Source organism: Sus scrofa, chromosome 2 (genome assembly GCF_000003025.6).
Source record: "Sus scrofa isolate TJ Tabasco breed Duroc chromosome 2, Sscrofa11.1, whole genome shotgun sequence".
NCBI classification, from domain to species: domain Eukaryota; kingdom Metazoa; phylum Chordata; class Mammalia; order Artiodactyla; family Suidae; genus Sus; species Sus scrofa.
The window spans coordinates 29143032-29167098 of record NC_010444.4 but is presented as its reverse complement, the minus strand read 5'-3'; the positions used below and the strand labels follow the sequence as shown (position 1 = coordinate 29167098).

Genomic DNA, 24067 nt, shown 5'->3' with positions numbered 1-24067 from the left:
ATAGGATGGGGTGTGGGAAACTAGGAGAAATACCACCTGTTCTTCCTATGTCACTAAATTTTTTTGCTAAGTTTGAGTGATTATATTGATTATACTGGTTCCTAATTTTGTCATTCACTGAACCAGACATACAGATACATTGGCTTGGGAAATAAGTCAAAATGGTATTTCCATGATATCTCAAATAGTAAATGGTGGAACCCGGATTCAAAGTCAGTTCTTTCTGACTCAGAAATCTCTATTAGCAATAATGCATATTGCTTCCATTCTTGGAGTGCTCAGGAAAATACACAGTGAAAAATGTACCTTGTGTGGTGGAAGTATGAAAATTAAAAATGGTAAGTTGTTACTTTTGGAATTAAAGAAAATTATGGATAAACCTTTTTTTAAGCCAAAAATTTTTAAGTGTTTTTTATTCTTTCAGCAACTAAAAAGAGGTGGGAATGAACATTTGTCAATTACCTGTTCAGTGTCAGGCACTGTTCCCCATATTTGACCATGGGATATCATTTAATCCTCCCAATAACCCTCCAAGAGAAGCAATATTATCCCCCCTTTATAGGAAATTTGTGGTCAGAGATGCTGAGCAGCTTTGCCACTGTTTCAGGCTGTGAGTGACTAAACTGACAGCCAGACCCAAGTAACCAAAATCAGTGCTCTCTTCTTCATACCAAGCTGCCTCCATTTATTGCTGCAGTAAATGCATAGCACACAAAGCTGGGCGCCAGAAAAATTACATCTTGATTGGCTATGGAAATATAGTCTTTAAAATATATTTTCAGAATATTTTTGAGAACTAACAGTTTTGCATGGAACAGGAAAATTTATAGATTTTAATTATCAAGGCAGTATTTCATTTCCTACTAGTTAACTGATAATTCATTTATTTCATATTAAACTTAAATGCTTAATTAAATGTAATTAAACTTTAAACATGTAATTAAATTAATTTTGAAAATGGGCACTTTACCATGTGAGATTTATTTTAATTTATGAAAAGCATGTGCTCATTTCACTAAAATGAACTTTACTGGTTCATTTATAAAACAATAAAGCTAAGCCTTACAGTTGTCCATACTTTTCCTATAATTAAGACTAGAGGATATGGCCATGTCCCACTATCATATGTGAGGATATAATATATAATTTTATAATTTCTAAAGGTACTATTGAAACATATGAAGATTTTTTTACAGTAAGAAAAACTGAAGGTCATTTAAAATCTGCACTAATTTTAAATGATTGGTAGGTTTGCCAATGGAAAATGTTCATAGAGTTTAAACTTTCAAATTAAGCTTGGGCATAAAAACCTGAGATATATCACAATAATATTACCCAGATAATTTTGTTTTGCTGTTTCACTGTTATAAACCTGATAATCTCAACCATGAAACAATGATAGAAAAACTGGTTTTGAGAATAATTCTGTATTCTTTCTTTCTTTTTTTTTTTTTTATCTTTTATCTTTTTAGGGCTGCACCCGTGGCATATGGAGGTTCCCAGACTAGGGGTCCAGTAGGAACTGTAACCACCAGCCTACCATCAGCCTACAACCAGAGCCACAGCAACACAACACAAGATCCGAGCCATGTCTGCGACCTGCACCACAGCTCACAGCTACACTGGATCCTTAACCCACTGAGCGAGGCCAGGGATCAAACCTGCAACCTCATGGTTCCTAGTCGGATTTGTTTCCACTGCACCATGATGGGAACTCCATTCTTTCTTTCTTTCTTTCTTTTTTTCTTTCTCTCTTCACTATTTATTAACAAATCTACTAACATACCACCTAACCTACTATTATAGACTGAATATTTATGTCTACACATCCCCTGCCCCAAATTTGTATGGCTAAGCCCTAATCCCCAGTGTGGTGAATATTTGGAGATGAGGCCTTTGGGAGTTGATTACAAGTTAGATGAGGTCATGAGGGTGGGCCCCTGGTCTGCTAGGATGGCTGTCCTTAAAAAAGAGAGACACTGAGCTCTTTTCTCACACCCAGAAAAAGCCATGTGAGCCAGAAGGTGGCCATCTTCAACTGACACCAACCCTACTGGCCCTTACCAGACACCAACCCTGCTGGCACCATGATCTTTGTTATCTAGTCCCCAGAACTGCAACAAAATAAACTGTTGTTTAAAGTCACCCAGTATTTTGCTCTAGTACCCCAAGCCAACCAATACACCTAGTATATTGTAAAATGCTACTTTTTTATTATAGATATGTTGTCTTCAATATTGAAGAAAATAGAATTATTTTGATTTTTTTAATTCATGATTTTACTTTTACATTTCTACTCTAACAATAGCTAGTAGTTCTTTATATTACCTAAAAGTTTTGTATTGATTAAGTTGAATGGACTGAATTTTGAGAGAACTAGTTATCTTTCTAGGGGAAAATCAGTGGGAAGAGGATAGGAGTATTACTTGAGATTTGAGGAATCATTTCTTTTTTCTTATCCTGCCAAGTCTCTTTATAAGCTTAAATAGAACCTCTATATTAGTCTCTACAATATTTTCCTAGAAAAATCATAGCTCCCCATACATTCCTACTAGTATTCCTCTGTTCATACTTCTATCAGAATACTAATCTCATTACACTATAATTATTTGTTTTGGCTACATTTTCATCTTCCCCTCAAGCCTTGGAACTCCTTGAGGAAAAGATCTCGTGCTTTTTTCATCTATTTATTCCCTGAATCTAGGACATAAGTATTGAGTTGATGGCTACTGAATTAGTGAATCAATGCCCAAAGCATAGTAATAATTCAAATTAACTATGGCCTTGTTCTTAGCACAAAGATTTAGTGGGATGAAACCGATAACTGTAACATGACCATGTATGAAGATATTTTATTTTAAAAATAGATCTGTTTTATTGAGAAGCAGAGAACTACAGGTTCTCTGTAGTTAGAGGTTACAAGTAGAAAATTCAATCAGGAAAAGGGAATTTTCAAAGAGATCTTCTGGGTAAGATTAAAAGTTCAGGACAGAAGTGATAAAGTTATAGAAGTATACGAAAACTACTCTATTAAAAGGATACAGTAAAATATTATGTTAATACTAATATCAGAGTTGGCCGAAAGGAAAGATGTAGGTGGGAAGAGGAATTTTATCTATCTACTTACGTGCCAGTGTTACAATTAAAAATAGTATAGTAAAAAGATACTATCTGAAATTTTAAACAGAGAACTTTTTCATGAACCTCATAGAAATGACTCGCTTATATGTTCACCTTTCTATCCTCTTTCTGTCCCTCAAGGGGGCCTTTACGCACATGGAATTTAGTTCATCATCCTAGCATTCTGGCATGCTATCTTCACTGGTATCCATGGGTTTTGTTTTGTTATTTTCCACTTACTTCCACAATCCTAATCCCAGTCAACTTCCCCATAGACATATTCTCTCTTATTTACCTGTATCCTTGCAAATATCTATTCTTCCTTCAATAATCATCGGCCTTTGACTCCTTTTTCTCACTCCCTACATTCAGTCTATCAGCAAATCCTATCAAGTGTATCTTCAAAACATCTAGGTCCCAATCACTTGAAATCTTTACCTCTACTATGCTAACCTAAATCACCCGTATTTCTTGCCAGGACTCTTGGAATAGCCTCCTAATTTAATTAGTCTTGCTCCTTGCTCTTTGGTGGCTCCTATTTTTCTCCAAAAAAAAAAAAAAAAAACCTCTCATGAACATTTTAACATAATCCTGTCCAATAGAACTTTCTTCCAAGATAGAAACTTTCTATGCCTGTGCTGTTCAGAATAATACCCACTAGCCACATGCAACTAATGATGAATATTTCAAATATGGCACTGAAATTTTTATTTTATTTTAAATGGAAGTTGCTGTATGTGACGAGTGGCTATCTGGTTAGACAGTACAGTTTTACAGCATAAGTGAGCTCTTGTTACTACTCTAGCTCAAACCCTCCAATGACTTCCCCATCATACTCAGAATCAAAAACCTATATCCTAACAGAGATCCGCAAGGTCTACATGTCCTTCCCTAATATGATTGCTAGCTACCTTTCCCATCTCTTTGACTTCACTGGGGTTGGGGAACAAGGCGAAGGGAATAACAAGGATGCTTTCCAGGTTTTAGACTTTAGAACTAGGATGCTCCCAGATGTAGGTTAATATGCACATATATCTAACAGTATTTATTGAACACCTTCTCCTACATGACGACTTTGTGTGCCCCGAGTACCTTTTGTGAGCCTAGCATTATCTTAAGCTCTGGGTTTATTGTAGTAGACAAAGTAGCTGTTATCCTTGACAAAGTAGCTGTTATCCTTGAGAAAGTACACAAAATTTTTTTTAGAAAACCAAGTAAACCCATATGTCATTATGAATCATGATAAGTAATATTAAAACAAAGTATGCTTCCCCTAAATTGGGTGGGAGGAATAAACTTTGAGCTGTGTTCAGGTAAGGCCTCTTTCAAGACCTGAAGCTGAGACTTAAAGAATAAAAAGGAGGCAGTCATACAAAGAGCACTAGGCCGGGAAGTGTTCCTGGTGGAAGGAATAGCAGGTGTGCTAAGAAAGGAAAGACCTTGGTGTTTTCAAGGACCTGAAAGGCCGTGTTGCTGAAACAAAATGAGTAATGGTAAGGGCTATAGAAAGATGGGTTCAGAGAACTAGGCAGGGATCATATCATTCTTTTAAGAAATTTGCTTATAAAGGGGCAGAGAAAAAAACAATAGTTGGAGGAGGTTTGGAGTGAGGTAAGTATGTTTGTTTTTTCTATTTTGTTCTGTTCAAATGTAAATGGGGAAAATTCATTAAAGAGGGAATGGATGAAGATACATAAAAGAAATAGAAGACATTTGTAGCTATATGCCATTGGGTAAATTGCTAAACAACTTGGGAACATTCCTAAACCACTCACTCTGTCTGTTGCCTATCTCTGTATTGCCCCTCTATGACAAAAAGTAATACTTTTTGAACACTGCTTGGTAATGTTGGAGAGTGGTTAGAATGTTTTCTGGAAGAGGCAGGAGGTGACCCAAAGAAAGTTTGAAAGGATTGGCCCTTAAGATGGTAATAGCATTTCTTTCTCTGGAGGGAAGGAGAGAAGAAAGCAGAGGAAAACAGTGCAGATGCAAACAAATAGCTTTGTACAGTTGGAGGCAGAGTCTTGAGTAACATTGAAGATAAGTATCGATGTTTTCTCTTTACTCAGTGGGTAATAGGCAAGGTCATCCACTAAGGAACAGTTACTTACTTAGGAGTTTGGGTTAAATGGGCAAGGTTTGAAGTGATTGTTTCATAGACGGGAAGAACACACCAACTAGAGAAGTATGAAATATTTATGGTGGTACCAGTCTGTCAAGTTGTGGGACTTTCTTGCATCTGTGCTCATTCCTGGGTGCAAATAGAATTGAAATTTACCAGGTGCCATCAACAAAAGGAAAAGAGCAAAGGATTCAAAGGTGTTAGAGGGTGAATAAAATGATGGGCCACATTCTCTAGGCTAAAGAAAATGAACTGATGACAACTGCTATTAATGTGAGAAGAGAAGGGGTAGTGGACTGTCAGTGGACTTACTGAACTTAGTAGTGAGGGTAAATGAACAAAGCAAGTTGCCAAGATAAGAGGTGTAGATTGAGAATAAGATGTTTGAATTAGGACTGGAAACCAAGTACAATGTCTTGATAGAGGGAAATGTCCAGAAGCTTGATAAAGATAGCAGCTTAAAACGAGAATGATTGGGGTTGGCTAAATACTAAAAGCTTTAAAAAAAAAAAATGCATTTGTGTGTGTGTGTGTGTGTGTGTGTGTGTGTGTGTGTGTGTGTGTGAGTGATTTTACTTGAAAGTAGGGGAGGGGTGGTTTGAAAGTGACAGTGGAGAACAAGGGGGATGCCAGCCAAATCTCCCAATATTGAGGAGAGTCATTGAAGATGCACCTTTACTAAGGTAGACTCAAGTGTCCATCACCTTCAATCCTGCTTGTGTTTCCCACATTACTTGACCCACTCTTGAAAGATTATTAAAAGACTTAATAAATGAAAATACCAATTCAAAAAATACATGCATCTCCATCTTCATAGAAGCCTTATTTATAATAGGCAAGATATGAAGCCACCTAAGTGTCCACCAACAGTTGAATGGATAAAGAAAATGTAATACACATATACAATGGAATATTAGTCATGAAATTTTGCCATTGGCAACAACATGGATGGACCTGGAGAGTATAATAATTAGTGAAGTAAGTCAGACAAAGGCAAATACTATATGTTATCATTTATATGTGGAATCTAAAAAATAAAATGAATATAACAAAACAGAAACAGACTCACACATATAGGGAACAAACTAGTGGTTACCAGCTGGGAAAGGAAAGGGAGGAGGGGCAAGATAGGGATAGAGGATTAAGAGATACAAACCTCTATGTATAAAATAAGCAAGCTAATGGAAGAGGCTGGAGAGCCCTGATGCAAGCATTTGATTCCACTGAGACCTCTGTACCATTTCCTACCATTTCTCTCACCTACCTTGACAGGCTCTTTCAACTAATTAACCATCTTGATACATGCTCAAGTTTTTTTTGTCTTTTTTTGACTTTTTGTCTTTTCTAGGGCCGCACCCACGCATATGGAGCTTCCCAGGCTAGGGGTCTAATCGGAACTGTAGCTGCCGGCCTACACCATAGCCATAGCAACTCAGGATCCAAGCCGTGTCTGCAACCTACACCACAGCTCACAGCAATGCCAGATCCTTAACCCACTGAGCAAGGCCAAGGATCGAACCTGCACAACCTCATGTTCCTAGTCAGATTTGTTAACCACTGAGCCACGACGGGAACTCCACAGTCAGTTTTTATCTTCACTTCTTTGCCCTTCTCTTTGCTTGTCTCACTTGCTCAGCAAAACTACTATTCTGGTTAAATGTGACTCTGGGTGAAAATATAGAAAGTGGAAGTTACGGAGAGGAGAGTGTATGAACTGAGATTATACAAGGATAGCAGTTACTGTTGATGACAAGGTCTAGGGTATGACCATGGGAGTGAACGTTGTAGGCAGAATGGAGACAAGATCGTTGGAAGAGAGGAGGTCTAGAAACTGAAGGCCAGGGTATTTGAAAGATGAGTAATGACCCAGAGTTGGAGAGATGACAGCAATAATGATTGTAATTATGTCAGTAATTAAAGGAAATCAAAGTCAGGTGGAACTAAATTATTTTTCATGAAAGACCATAACCACTCTCAACAGTGTCCCTGTCAGACAGTGGCTTGTTTCATGGATACATGCAGTTCTTGCATCTTTATGGTCTTAGGTCTTTACCAGCTGTGGTCCAGAGATCTGTGAGCTGGTCATAGCCCTCCTTGGTGCCCCAATACATTCCTAGTCCCTATGTGTTCTTCTTTTAGTTAAGTATCCATGGTGAAGAAAATCCAACTTAATGTTGTTAGGTGAAAAGCATCAGAAAAGAAAAATCAATAAATGACATCCTTCAGGGTAATAATAATAGAATTTACAACTTGAAAATTACTTGTGAATAGACTTCACAGTCTTTATAGTCACATGCAAATTATATGCTAATATAACTAGCTCAGCAAACTATTTTACACAGTTGAAACATTTGATATTGTGCCTGCTTTCTTATATCTCACTCTTTGTCATAGATGAATACCTGAAATATATGTGTAAATAGATTTGGGGTAATAAAAATCATATTTTTCTCAATGATTTGCATAATGTCAAAAGTACTTCATCTTTACATTAATCCTAATTGTAGTGATAATAGTTTCTCTTTCTAACAAGTAATTAAATCAATATTTAAATGCACCGGAAGTTCTTACTTTTTAAAACCTAGCCATGAATCATTTTAATGAGAAAAGTCATTCTTAAAAGAAAAGAAAAAGTCATTCTTGAATCAGATCATTTTAAATCAGAATAGGCAACAGAGATTATCCAGTGCAGCATGAGAAAATTTTGAACCGCAGAACAGAAAAATTTAAGAATTTGCTTCAAATCACACATTTTCCTCCAGTTGTTGGTATAGGTAGAACTAAAACCCAGATCTTGTGCATTCTTTCCACTCTTATTGGTGTCTAGTTTGTATATTTGTAAATCTATGCTTTTCAATATTGAATTTTCTTTGTAAACCATACTCCAAGTGAATACAAGTAAGTCCTATTGGTAAAATTCTTACCAGTGCAACAGAAAGAGAAATACCTTCCTAAAACCATATACCTGAATACTTTGACCACGTTGAATGGAGCCATGTTCAAACCTCATCTGAGCCACATTAGTGGATTTAAACCCACAGACTTTTCAGTGAATCTAGGTCTCACTCTGAGGCTTTATCTTATTTTAACCAAAAGAGGTAACTTGAAGTTTTAGAAAACTTGAAATTTAAGTGCCACTTCTGTCACTTAATTGTACTTAACCTCTAATGGGTCTTAATTTTCTCAACCATAAAATGGAGATAATGGCTATGCTTACCTCACAAAGTTATTGTAATGATCAAATGTTGTGACAGTGATGCAGAAGGTTTTGAGTATTTATGATGTGCCAACATTTTATCAGTTGATGTAATTAAAATCGGGTAGTCTTGTTAGAAACAACCCCAAGAGCTTATTACCTATGAATAAACTTTTCATTTATCAGCTAATTTCACATATACTAATTTTATTTTTATAATTTAGTTTTTCCCAAATAAAATCTTGTCTCCTGTTACCTAACCTTTTTGTTATTACACTTATTCTTTGATCACATTAGTACATTTATAAGTATTCTTTTGTTCATTGTTTGAGAAACTGTTATTCATTATCTACTTAATTATAAATAATGCACATGGACAATTTTATTTCTTTAAAATAAAGAATATTTTAACTGCTTAATATTTTAAAGGTAAAATTCTAATAATTTTTATGTTCTTTATACTGTTATAGTTTTAAAGATGTAGAATTTCATCTATCTTGAAATTCTACATCTTTAAAACTATAGATAATTTTACTGTAAAACTTATTGAAAATTATGAAAATTAGGCAGAATAGTATACATGATTTGAAATGTGCTGCCTTTGAATAAGTTGTAAACATTATGATAACCTAACCTTTGTTAAATGTTTGGGAATATTAATAAGGAAGCCAGAGTCATATTTGTAACATGTTTCCTTCCTAACAACTCCTGTTAAGACCAAACTGCTGAACAAACAAAAAGGCAACATCCTCAAAATTAAAGAGGTTTAATTTTAAAAAATTCAGGTGACAATACCAGATATTTATTTTTGGCAAAAAATATATAAATTATATATATATATATATGTATATATATATTACTGTAAATACTACTGACAAGGAAATATATCTCATGGAGATTAACATTACTTAGTATTTGCATGTTAATACCATATAACTAGTCCAGTTTTAAAAATTCCAATCCCATGTATCCCCAAATGAATATTCACAATTAATATACCTAAATGTATTGATTATTTTCCCTCTGATTTTTGTCATCAAAGTGCTTATTGTCTTAGAAATCTTAACTAGTTTGGAGAATTTTATTTTATTTCAGCATTCTAATTGATGTTAGTGATTGGGTTGTTTATGTCATTGTGAAATAAGGAAAGTGACTAAGATGTATTATTTAGCTTTATGTTTTTGTTTTTATTCTCATATCAAAAGAAATCCCTCAAAACCTTTGAAGAGAATCTTAGATCTACTATAGTTACCTTAACAGACTTGTGAGACTGTGAGAAGATGAAGTAAATAACAGATTGTGTTGGTTGGTTAAATGGTGACAATTAAAAAACTAAGAAGTAATTTGTGTATGTAGAATTTAGTAACGTGTCTTTAGATAACAAATTTATTGCTAAATACTACAAGGCAGATTTTATTAAACAATTTGGGGCATAGGGGAAAATGCTTAAACTTTTGGCATATATAAAATAATAGTGGTCTTAGGTAGGTTCATTATTGGTGCATTAGGATGCACTGGATATGATTTTGATCCACTCTCCTTTAACCTATAGTGACATTCGTCAAATGGTTGGCTGGAATTCATTTCATAATCTGGGACCTTGGAGCAGATTTTAGCCCCTGTGCAAAGCTAATTGACCCAGATAGGAATTGAATCTGCTGTGTTCAAAGAGCAATACTGTGTTCTCAAAGTTGAGCTAGCCAGAACAAAGATATGTTAAGATATGAATGAGTCATAATCATTGTCCTTGGGGATTATTATTTATTTATTTATAGACACATTTCATCAATCATGAAAGTTGAAATATGTGTTCTTGCAGCCCATAGTGTTTTTACTGAAAATGGGGAAATGAGTAATAACTGTACTGCCAAATCCTTCAACTGGAGCAATACTTGTTTTACACAGAACATCATTATTTTCTCTCGATTTCCTTTTTGTTTTCTTTCTTTCTTTTGTTTTGTTGTTGTTTTGTTTGGGGGTTTGTTTTTTGGTTTGTTTGTTTGTTTTGTTAGAGAGGTACTTTTGGGCTAGGTGTGACTGTTCAATAAAGCGTTTACAGTTTTGCTGAACCCCTTACCATTGATTTTGCACACTTTGATTTAAGCAGTTTGCTACATTTCCTAACTTCTAATATTCTTTAATGTTACCTATATGTTTCAAATTATATTTCCTTCTTTACTTAGGGCAGGCACGTCTGCCTAAACGATGACTTTACTTAGTATCACAGTAAAGCAAATAGTTGTATTTTTAAGGTCACCCACAGCTTTTACGGTATTAGGCACTTTAATGTCTATGAAATTGCAACACTCCCAAATTTCATTATCATGACATTTAATGTTCAGACGTAGAACATGGGTTGTCCATTATGAAGAATCTGAAATTCACTTAATGTTAAAGTAGATTTTCTTTACTCTTACTAAATTTTCATTGTATTTCGTAGCATTTGTAAAATATTTTAAAATAGTAATGTTAATGCTAGTATTCATGTGGGAAATAGTTTATCTTCTTAAGTTCTTACATTGGTTTCACTGTCTTATCTTTAGAGACAAAAGTGGACCTTATACTCACCTGTTTTCATTTGTCTTGAAAAATCAAGCTTTTAAATTACTATTATTTTAGCAGTTTGGTCTAAGAATATTAAAAGTTTGATGAAAGATGAGCTCAGGTGATCAGGATACTGATTCAGGTGTACTTGGCATAGCAATTCATTAACTATGTGTTAATTATCTGTGATTACCCCTGAAAAGCTATAGTGGCTTCATCTTTTAGGTTGCTTCATTAAATCATTAATTTTCTTGGAGGTAACTAAACCTGACATAATTAAGTCATCTCAGTCTCCACAGATTTTTATCTTCCCATGATGTCAAGAACATGAAGCTAGTTAATATAGGGCACTGCAACTTACTCCATGGATGTATTGACTCTTTATTTTTAAATTATTTATACTATTTTGGTTCATCTTATATCAAAGTACCTCATAAATGTGTACCTTTTAATTGTTTATTTAATGTTTTAGCTTACATTTATATTTCCTGTGTAATAAACCCATTTCTGTATTTGAACCATTTCTTATCAACAGTTCTTTGACTCATGGCTACAAAAGACTGCTTCAGTTTATCCAGAACATCATTTATGAGGAAGGATTTGATGGATCCAACCCCCAGGTATTGATTACCAACAAAACCTTTTTATAATAATGTATGTGATGTTCTTTTCAAACTCTCTAGATGTAGACCCAGAAGGTCTTAAAATAACCATCAGTGAACAAGCTCTTTCTCAGCACAGAGGATGTAAATAAGCAGAGCACAGGCAGCCTTAGTTTGACTGTAAATATGTATTAAGAATTTTAGCTAAGTTCTCAGTGGACGCACATAAGATGTTCACACACACCATCATCATTATTTTTAAATATGCATTTGTAGCGCCTGGAATTAATAAATAGCCACAGTTGGAAAGTTACTATTAAATCTGTAGGATTTGTACTTTTCTGTCTAAATTTTTTATATTTCTGTCATTCAGGCCTCAATTTTGAATTAAGGATAAGGATTATGAGTAAGAATTAATTACTTCAAGATTTGATTTATTATATTATGCTTTGAATTGTCTCATTGAATAAAAGATGCATTTTTATTTGGTACATTAAATATTTTATAATTTAACTATTTCACCTCTAGCTCTTTTTAAAAACCTCCTCTGGATTCCTACTATTAAAAGTATTCTGGTTAGTTTAACTTAAACAAAATGACAGAAATTTTATTTCTAGATATCATGCCTTTCACACTTCTTCCTTAGTGATTTTAATTGCTATTGCTGCTAAAAGATTTGCATTTCATTTATATTATTTTGGCAAAATTATTTTTTAAAGAGCACCATTAAGACAAAAAAGCCAAAAGCCTTATTTTTGGCATTATCAGCTACATTTGCTCTTAATTCATATCATAGATATTTAAATATTCTTAATAGCTCTATTGCTATATTTAACACTTTGTTCATGGCAAAATACATACTTTTAAAATTTGTTTTGATCATCAGTTTAATAGCAGCATTGGTTTTAAATACTTATATGTGTATGGTAAAGCACAAACATTCATTTATAGGTGACTTTTCATGTATGTTACAGTTTTTGTATTGGCCCATGGTAATTAGTACAGTTTTATTTTGCTTATTGTTGCTCCATTTTTGGTCCTAGCTAAGATTTATGGGCACCATGTCATCTTTTTGGTGGCAGTGCCCGTCTGGAGAGGTAAATTGGTCCCTGACAGACACCTCTCCCCACTCGCTCTGGTAACTATGGAAACAGGCATGTCATAACAGTTCCTGTGGTACAGTGTGCAGAGCTGCTGCTCTTGCAGAATGATGACACATCTTCTAAGAGCAAGAAATTTTATAGAATGCAAAAAAAGCAAAGGCAATAGCAAAGAAAGACATTCATACTTACATGTGTATGTATACACACACACAAACCCAAAGAACCCTTAAAAAGTAAGCTATTATTGGAATGGAATGAAGGGTTTGTTTTCTTCCTTGTTTATTTGAGTATGAATCAATACCATCTTCAGTAAACAATATTTTATTTTATGAACACTGATAGACAACAAACTGGCTTGGGTCTCAGAACCAGAGGTTCTATAACTGTTGGTTTTCATGAAGATTAAACAGGGTTGGGATAGACGTTTTTATACTGAGTACTAAGAATGCTAAAAATTTTTTTTAATTAAATTAAATACCAATAAGTTATAAATATATGTTTTCCCTTTTATTGGAACTAAAATATAGTTAATGAATTTCTGTATTTTAAAATTATAAATTGTATCATTTGCCAAATTACCTAGTCTATATATCTTTCTCAGAAACTTTAAATGACTTCCAGAAGCCACAAAAATGCATCTCTCTGGTACCACTTCAAAAAACATTATTCCTGAGTCAAAATAATATTCTGGCACTGAAATAAATCCTATTTTTTAAAAGGATATTTTCATCTTGCTTTCTCTATCACTACATTTTCAAATAAACTAACTATTTGGAAGCAGCAAATAGACTCTAAGGAAGAGAATATCATATACTACCATATAATTAATAGTGGCACTAAGTAAAGTAGCTCATATACTACCATATAATTAATAGTGGTCTAAGTAAAGTAATTTGAAGTGGAGACATTTACAAATTGCTGTCATAATTTTGTTTGATTTTAAATTTTAATTTTCAGATATTTAAGAAATGTACAATAAATGAAATTTGAACACTCATTTTACTTAGAATACCAGGTTAAATATTTTAGATTTCTTCATAGGAATAAGTTTAACTTTATTGTTCAGCTACCAGCAAAAGTTTATTTTTTTTATTATGCCTCACAGTATTCCTCATTATTATATGGTCTAGCGAAGGAATTGTGTGTCCCAAACAATACAGGAAACTCAGCTCTGCATTTGTGATGCTATCACATTTTCTAAAATATAAATGTACTCCCTGCGTTGAAGTATTATGCTTAGTTATGTTCTACTGTGCTGTGTACCCACTTCACTTAAATATCTTATCACCCATTCATTCTCTGGCTTAATAGTTTCATTCTTTCTATATGTGTACATCAGTGTAACTGCAAAAGTCACTAAACTGTGGTTCTGATTCTGTACCTATAGCATTTTTGTTATAAACGTGTAGCAGGTACTTTTAGATACAACAATACTTGGTAATGGTGACTGTGGGTTAAAATACAGTTCACTTCTAGTTTCTGAAATGTTGACAGAGTAAACGATATGATGCTGCTCTCCTTTTATCATCAGATTTCATTCTAATACGTAGATTTGGGGGCAATTTTTCTTTTTCTTCGCAAGTTGCTCTTTGGGTTAGGAATTTAACTTAAGCTCTAGTTCATGAGATAACAAGTTTAGGAATAACAACATGAACCTTTACCCTGCCATTTTGTTTAAATTCTGAGTTTCTAAGTAATATAGAAAAATGAATAACCTATCATATTTCACAGATATAGGAATCCATCAGAAACTTATTATACTTCTAACATCATGTTACTTTTATTCAAGTAACACAAATAAAAAGAAAACAATTTTTATGGACTGTTGAGGGTCACAGCATATGGTATCTTAGATGGCTGTCATTGTCACCTCAAGGCAACCAGATAAGAAAATTAGGCCACCTGCCTTGATAGTATCATTGTGCTTCAGGTTTCCTCAAATATGATTAGACTGAATTCCTCATTTTTAAAAATCTCATTCTTATAGTTTTATCCAGGCTGTTATATCACTTTTATATATTTGAAGAATTAGGAGTTACCTGGTGACTCAGTGGGTTAAGGATCCAATTTGTCACTGCAGCGGCTTGAACCAATAATATATATTTGAAGAAGTATATGCTGTCATAGAACAATGACCCAATGTCCTGTTCTATCCTTTTTTTTTTTTTAGAGATGAGAAAACTAAAGCCTAAGTAGTGTTTTTTCTTTTTGGGTTTTTTTGCCCAGAATCATATATCTACTTAGTTGCCCGGTACAAACTGTAGCCTCTACCTTACCCATCTTTCTTTTGTCAATAAATTCTCCATGAAAAGGAATACACAAAATCATTTCCATGTCTAATATCAGTAAGATGGATATAGTATATCAGCTGATAATGAGTTGGTTAATACATTTTATTAGTGGTAGTCTGTATAGCAATAGCAAATGATATATTTTAGGATCTTGTTTCATTAGAAATCACATATAAAGTGGCACATTCAAAATCTTTGCTTTAAGAGAGAAATCTTATTTTCCCCATTAGGATTGTAATCATGATTTTCCAATTATTTTCATGTGTCAGGTTTTCCTAACACCTCCTTCCTTTGTCTGGAAATCTTACTGAATTGCTAAGGAAAGCATTTGCAAAACATGTTCGGTTAGTATAACCCAAACAGTAGAATTTATTATAAGCACATCTGCTAACAAACATTTATTGACAAATATACTTGGTTTTGTTTAATGGTTTTTAAATATTCTTTTCCCAAGAAGTATTATTCACTATTATTATGTGACCTTAATGTTAATGGGCTCAAGTTCTAAATATTCACCAAAGTAATATGAAAAGTGTCAAATTATTATCATAAAAATAGCTTCAGAAGAAATAGAGGAAAGTGTAAAATGTAAAACCCCAAAACATACATTTTTAAACTTTCAAACAAAATATGAGGCAGTGGACATGATAGACTTTATCTGAGAAATATTGAGCACTTTGTAGTTTATTGAACAACTAGTAGAATTTTGTAATATTAAGAATGGTTTGTAAGCATTCTAGTTTAGATTCTCTTGGAGTTCCCACATGGCTCAGCATGTTTAGGATCCAGCATTGTCACTGCTGTACCTTTGGTTATAGCTGTGGCACAGGTTCGATCCCTGGCCTGAGAACTTTCGCATGCCACAGGTGGGGCCAAAAAAAAAAAAGAACGGTAGATTGGCAGGTGCTTGTTACCTGTGATTTGTTATATATTACTTTAATTTCCACAAACATAATTCTCAGAGTAGTCACCGTTAAAACTTAGAAACAATTAAAATCTTGAGGCTTGTGGTACTTTTCAAAATATCCAAAATTTAAAAAAAATAACAAAAAAAGTTTTTCAGTTTTTTTTTTTATACTCTTGTAATCTAAAAGATTTCCTTTATATTGCCTTATTACTGAAGGAACATAAAGTTGTTGTTGTTGTTGTTTTTTTACCACATCTATTGACATTATGTTCCTTATCTGTTTTGAGTAAAAAGTAAGAATAGCAGATGAAAGTAAAAGAGGTATCCTGTTGTTTAATAAAACCAAATATGTTTGCCTCCTTCTTCCTTTTCCTTTAGAAAAAACAGAAAAATATTTTAAGAATAGGAATCCAAAGTCTTGGTTCACCTTTGTGGGGAGACGACATTTGCTGTACTGAGAACTGTGACAACAGTCACAGTCTTACGAAGTTCCTGTATATTCTCCGTGGTCTTCTGCGAGCCTCTCTCTCAGCTTGTATCATCACAATGCCAACACACCTTATCCAGGTAAGAACTTTCCAAAACTACTTTCCCCTCACTGGTGGTTCATCATGAAGAACAGTATGTAAATGCTTTATGACCCTGATAAATTATTTTCATATACCACTTGGATAAAAGAAATCTCAGGTGCTTAGAATGGCAGAGCAGCCAGATGTCTTTTAGATTACATTATTCAATTCTTGTGTACTGGTGGTTTTCATATACAGTGAGTATATGGTAGTTCCATCTTTACTAATTTTATTTTTTTTCTTTGATTTATTGTAAACTTGCTATTATCATTATGATGTGAGATTGATTTTCCTGTGGTATCTTTTCAATGATTGTAAAGGTGATCTGAACATAGATCTTGAAGAGAGATTTACACCCATGTTCATAGCAGCATTACTCACAAAAGCTAAAATGTGGAAGCAACCTGTCTATTCACTGACAAATGACTAGAAACACAAAATGTGGCATATACATACAATGGGATATTATTCAGCCTGAAAAAGGAAAGAAATTCTGACATGTGCTACAACAGGGACAAATCTTGAGAACATTATGCTAAGTGAAATAAGTCAATCGTTGAAAGACAAATACTGTGAATCCACTCATATGATATGCTTAGGGTAGTCAAAATTATAGAAATGGAAAGTAGAGTGGTGGCTAGAGGGAGGAGGAATGAGGAATTATTATTTAATGGGTACAGAGTTATAGTTTTACAAGAAGAAAAGAGTTCTGGTGATGGCTGGTGGTGTTGATGGTAGCACATCATGAATGTATTTAAATTACCACTGAACTATACACTTAACAATGGTTAAATGGTAAATTTTATATGTATTTTACCACAGTAAAAAAAAAAAAAAAAAATTGGAAAAAAGCGATGTCAACATGTCTAGTCCCCTTCTTCCTTCCTTGTTTCTATGTATATTCCTCTTAAAGCTACACTCTCAGAAAAAGAGGTCAGTTCCCCCCACATACAGAAAGAGGGGGTCTTTGTAAAATTTCCTCATCAGCTCAAAAAAGTCCTTTTCTTAAGCGTGTTCGAGGGCTTTGGGATTAGTTCCACAGTGTGTAGATATATAACAGGATACTAGAAATAATATAACTAAAATATCGGCTACAATGAATAGAATGTGAAAGTCAAATTTCTAAATCACTGAAATCACTTTTTCTGATATGCATACTAAAACACTTTGATTAGGAATGAATTACAGCAGAGAAGTTTTGAGTTTAATTTTGTTTTACATTTCTAAGAAATAGCAATCATAACGATAATAAAAGAACTAGCAAATAAAAAAACTAAGTCAGAACCTAACAATTCTTAGAGAATTTTTATGTAAATGCTATTATTATTTTTGCTTTGCATATAAGGAAACTGAGGTACAGAGAAATTAATAAATTAGATCAATGTTAAGTACTTGAGAGACCATAATTTGAACCCAGAAAATCAGATTCCAGAACCATTTTGTGGGAAAACCCTACTAGAATATATAACAGATTTGTATTCTGGAACCAATTCTTTCAAAGCTAGTAAATCTCAAATCCTTAACCTTAGGGCTTGGAAAGACTTGAAGGGCTTATCTGAGCTAGACTCCTGTCCTTGAACATGAAAAGTATTATCCCTGTTTTAAAACTGAGGTCTGGACTTCAGTGACATATTTGAGCAGATCAGAGAAACAAGGACTGTGCTTGGTGATACTCCAAGGGTCTATGAGAACTTCACATTCAATTAAATTAGTAGAAATATAACACATGGAATTGAAATTTGAAGTTCTCCAAGGAGTCTAGTACTTGAATAAAAATAGACATATAAATCAACAGAATAGAAGTGAGAGCCTAGAAATAAATTCATACATCTATGGTCAACTACCTTTCAACAAGGGTACCAGAACCATTCACTAGGAAAAGAATAGTCTTTCAGCAAATGGCATGGGACACTAAATAGCTACATGCAGAAGAATGAAGTTTGGACTTTTCCCTCACCCTGTATACAAAAACTAATTCAGAATGGATCAAAGACCCAAGTGTAAGAACCAAAAATTATGAAATAAATGTTATTATACAATATGTATCAATTATAAAATAAATGTTTATATGTAAGTTTAAAAATATATTCCAAAGATACCTAGGCAAATAAAGAAAAGAAAAAATTCTCTAAAACCACTATTATTTAGAGAAGAGATTCCACACCTGTAATTCCTCAGTATTATTTGAAAGAGATTCCAAGTGTTTGTGACAATGATTTCTCTAGCCTCTGTGTAAGGGGACAGCAGTAATACTGCCAAAAGACCTCAAATCGTTCTGTGTACACCACTGATTAAATAATGATTGAGATAATAAGGTGGGCTTGATATCTGAATATTAAGCAATATTTGAATTTTGGTATTTTATAGATGTGTTTAAATCCAGTATAGTTAAAAGAGATATAATTTAAATTATGCTTTTTAAAATACCAGTAAAGAGACTGTCTTGAAGTGGAAATAGGAAACATAAAGTCAGACTTTGGTGATGAACATACCATAGTCTCTTCCATAGATAATCTTGCCTAGCTATCTAATAATAATCTTCTGGCCCTAAAATCAATTAAGCTATGTTTTAAAAAAAATTATCCTCTTGGTCTTTGAACCTGACACTTGACCGTATATTTGGTTTTTATCAAGACATTTAGGAGAAAATTTCGTTTGCTTAAACCAGCCATGGTATAAATAGGGGATAAAATTCATAATAACTCTTAAAGACTGGCAAGGAAAATCACATTGTTTAGGTTAAAGAAACAGAATAGGAAGAGGAAGCAGTATGCTTACGAATCTAATCAAAGACATGCATACACAGAACCAGCAGACTGTGGGCTTGTTCAGTAAAAACTACATAGTGGTTTCTACAGGCCACTTGCAGTCCTGAGATCTTTTCAAATATTAACTCATTTAATCCTCGTAATAATCCTATATTGTTGGTGCTATCATATCCATTTCGCAGATATGGAAATAAAGGACAGAAAATTTAAGTGCCTTTCCCAAGATCACACAGCTAGTGGAGTGGCAGGATTTAGACCTAAGCAGTTCCCCTGCAGTTACTATACTCTTAACCACCGCACTATGCTGCTATTCAAAGGAAATACTAAAATAGGGTCAAAACTGAGAAACAAGCTATGCACAAAGGAGCATTCAGTGATAGAAAGAGCCTGGGCTTTGGAGGGAAAGAGACCCAATTATCTATATGGTCTTAGTTAAGTCCTAACTTTCTTAGTCTCAGCTTCTTCATTTTAAAAATTCAGAGGATTAGCAATAACATATGCTGACCCATGCTAGGTACTCATTAGATGTTAACAATTGTCATCTTCACTATTATTACTTCAACAAGCCTCCAAAATTGAGAATTTGAACAGAGATCAGGCTACCAAAACTATTGTGTACAAGTCCATCAAAGTATTAGAAATCTTCAGCTTTCTGCCTCTTTTTATGGATGACACTGACAGAATCTGCTCATGGGTTAGGCAGGTTAGGACGCAAGGATGAAGTCAGATGGCCATTGAAATCTCAGTAGCATCACTTGTTGTAACACGACTCTTTTTTTTTTTTTTTTTTTTTTTTGTCTTTTTGCCATTTCTTGGGCCACTCCGCGGCATATGGAGGTTCCCAGGCTAGGGGTCGAATCGAGCTGTAGCCACCGGCCTACGCCAGAGCCACAGCAACGCGGGATCCGAGCCACGTCTGCAACCTACATCACAACTCACGGCAACGCCAGATCCTTAACCCACTGAGCAAGGCCAGGGATCGAACCGCAACCTCATGGTTCCTAGTCGGATTCGTTAACCACTGCGCCATGACGGAAACTCCAACACGACTCTTTTTTACAGCGTTTATCAACTTCCTCTCCATTATGACCAGTACCATCCCTGCAGACTCTAAGTCATGGTTTAAATGGTGATTGAATTACTGAACTTATTCAAGCAACACGTTTATTGCAGGTACTATTCTAGGCATCCATGGGGATATAGTAGTGAACAAGACAAACAAGGTCCTTTCCTCCTGGAGTTTTTTCAGCAGTGTAAAAGGTAGGATGGATGGAGCAGGCAGTTAGTATATGGAGGTATGTTGGATGCTTGAGCTTGAAACTAGATAGTAAAGTAGATTCTGGCAGGAAATAGAAACGCAGTTTAACATCCTTGGAAATTTGGTCATATAATTAAACACCTATGGTTAATAGAATTGTGACACCTTTATTTGTATATGTTATATGAAGTAACACTAGATTAAAAGTATATAAAATACCTACTTCTCTTAGATTGGTAAAGCAGCCAATCGGTGCTCTTACTTGAGTTATTAACATTCTGTCAGACTTGTACAGTAATGATTAGTTACCCTTTATTGTACTTTTGGCATGCTTCCCATGTTTAATTTCATTGTAGAGAAGGAACACATAGTTAAGGAAATTGCAAAGAGGAGGAAAAGTTAAAATAAGGAAAATAATGACATAGATTCAAAACTGACTTTCACTTACTGTTATAGCAAGAGTTATGCCTGTAGAGTGAAAAAGAATGATTTTTAAATTTGCATTTGAACTCTTTTGTGTTTGGCCTCACAACTTTGAACTTGAAATAGTTTATTTCCTTTAGGTTAAAGATTATTTTCATCACAGCTCAGGAAATAACACGTATACGTTGAAGCAAATGTATAAAAGTAAAATTTTAATATCTGTTTAGTGAAAACAGTAAAGTTATTCTTCAGAAATCTTATGAATATCCTTAAATATGTATATATACATACTCATATATGTACATAGAGTCCTCAACAGTTTTCTATGAAGTATTAACTCGTATTGTCTCTTGTTAGAATATAGTTTTAGCATCTGCCCAAAGACATTGTATTAAAAATGTATGTGAAAATGGCCAAGGTAAATACAGACTTTGTTACATACAACTATGGAGTAAAGTGTCATTAGAAGGAGCAAAACTACGGACCGCTCCCCTATATTCCGGCATTACTCAGTTCCCAGAGCCCTGCTGTGTAGTTGTTCCACTCGCCAAGAAGCCTGTTAAAGAGCCCCCAAGAGCATGTGTACAGCCCTCCATGTTAATAGTTAATTGGTGAGGATGGCAAGATGAGAGGACAGCCGAACATGTGGTCTCTCAGACTCAAGCAGTAGACAGACCTTTAGTTATAATAACAGCAGCTGCTCACATTCTCACAACTCAACTGTTCAAAACTCTGTCGCCGAGGGAAGGTTGTCGTGGATTTTTTTTTTTTTTTTTTTTTAAACGAGGAAATGTTACATCTAAGAAAAATAACTAAAGCCCTACCTTGAAACCCTTCCTTCCTATTAAATATGAGAATATTACTTCAGTTTTTAAAAACTTAATTTTAAATTTCCATGTTAGAGGTTGTTATATTTCAGCTGCACTAAACATTTTGCTGCGTTTTTCCCATTTACTGTTAGAAACACAAATGTTTGTAACATCCTTTGAAACTTTTAATGAGTTTTTTTTGTGCAGTCATAACTTTGAAGCTGTTAGTTTGATTTCCATATCTAGCAAGATATGAAGCTATAATGCTTTTTTGGTCTTGTAAATGAAAACTGGCTTACTATTAGGGAGATTTGCCATCCACTTCCAAATTATACAAATATTTTGTGCCTTTTAAATAAATTTTATTTTCAATTCCCAGTGAAGGTTGTGCTTAAGAAAGTGGTGACTGATAACATTTGTTCTTTTTGGAAATAAAAACTTAGTTTCATGCCTTATTATATTAGCGAGGTTAAAGGAAAATAAATTTCCCCTAGTTTATGCATTTTATTTACAGTCTGTGACAAGTTGCTCTTGATTTCTATTTTTTAGTGATTGAAATCACTTTTACCTGAAACTGTTTGTCGGTAAATAAATACTGAAGCACTTAACAGTTGTAATTAAAATAGGGAAGTTTATTTTTCTCTGTCTTTCTCACAGCTTTCCTTTCAAAAAGAAATTTTAATTTTTATTATTGCCAATCTATGAAAGCGATAATCTATACTTTTAAGGAATTTTTAAATATAAACAACCTAATAAATTTCTCCTTAACTATAATAACACAGAAGTGAAAACTTCCTTGACATTATTAATGATAAAATATTAAATAACATTTTCTCACTCTACAATAATTTTTAGTATTGCCAACATTTAATCATTTGCTTATAGAACATTAGTTGATTTAAAAAAATTTATTTTATTCAGAATAGATTTCATATTTGAAACTGGCCTCTAACATACTTTTATAGGTCATCATTGACACTTGGTCAGTAATAACCTTATTCAGGTTTTATCATATAACCACTATTTTTCAACAATTTGATCTGTGGAATTTCCCCTACCCCTACCCCTACCACAGATATCTCACTGAAGAAAACTATCACCAGCATTAGTTAGCGTAGACCAAGGAAAATTCATTTTCTGAAGAAAAGCAGGAAGAAAGGCCCTTGTTACATGTCTCTTGAAAATTGAATGAAAGTTTATTTAGTGTGGTATGTTAATTGATGCATTTTCAAATTGATCTTCTGTAATATTAATGTATTAAAATTTTAAACCCACTGAAGTAAATGGTACAAGTTGTTTCAATGTAGAGAAATTCAGAACAAATCTTTTCACATCCATAAACTTTTGTGTTCATGCTGGGTATTTTAGCAGCTAAACTCTAGGTCAAGCAATGGATGGCTTTAGAACTAACCACTAATATGGGATTATGAAATGTGGATTCCAATGGCCTTGTGAATTTCTCTCAATGTGAAATATTTTATTCTTAAAACAAGAACTAAGAATAATTGCATGGTAAAAGAACAACAAACTCTTGTGAATTTATAACTATAAAATTTTAGAAAAATGTTTTATGTAATTGATATGAGCATTATTACAGGAAAACATAAAACCTTCTGCCATATAACTTAATCTATTTTAAATAGTCTTTTTAAATGCACATTAAGGAGAATATTATTTGAAATGGTCTTTTAAAATGCAGTCTAGTAAGAATATTTAAGGGTGAAAGTTATAGATTTAACCTCTTGATCATGACTATGAGTTACTAAAGGATAAAGTCAGATAATCTGGGTGTTGGTTTATCTTGAATTCCTTAATCAAGGTATTCTTAGCTAAGAATCTGCCTTTAATTTTTCTAGATCTTCTCAACTACTCTGGTATAGATTGCAAGAAGTTACTGTTTTAAAAACTTTATAAAGAAATAATTTTTTAAAAGAAATAAATCATATTAAACCCATTGTTTGTCTTTTAATATTAAACTGATTTTAATTTTATATCATATTTGTCAAATTCCAGTCTTTGAAAATTTAGTAACTTCATACAAGTCTGGTGTAAATAGAGTCTGTTTTTCTCTGTAATAACAAATAACAGAACTGTGTTTTCAACTCTACTACTGTAGACTTGGGACTTATACATTTTTATAGCTCCAGGATTTTTTATTCTGTTTCATATTGCACATGCTAGGATCTAATCAATTTTTTAAACCAAATCTTAGCTTGTATGCATTATATATATGTGTCTAATTTACTTTCTTGGTCAAGGATGTTTGAAGTTTTTGCACAAATAAACTCTAAATTATCTATAGGTTTCCATCTATATAGAGCATTATTAGCAGTATACATGCATTTTGTCTTAGTG

At 33.6% G+C, this 24067-nt stretch overlaps 1 protein-coding gene across 2 annotated transcripts in view; it reads left to right on the top strand.

Annotated features, from left to right (window-relative positions):
* The window catches only part of ELP4 (elongator acetyltransferase complex subunit 4), a 223637-nt gene that overhangs the window by 62994 nt on the left and 136576 nt on the right, over positions 1 to 24067 (top strand). For both annotated transcript variants that reach the window (XM_003122892.6, XM_021085295.1), the window contains exons 6-7: positions 11518 to 11602; positions 16264 to 16452. In XM_003122892.6, the coding sequence (XP_003122940.3) occupies positions 11518 to 11602; positions 16264 to 16452 (274 nt within the window). The remainder of the gene's footprint in view (positions 1 to 11517; positions 11603 to 16263; positions 16453 to 24067) is intronic.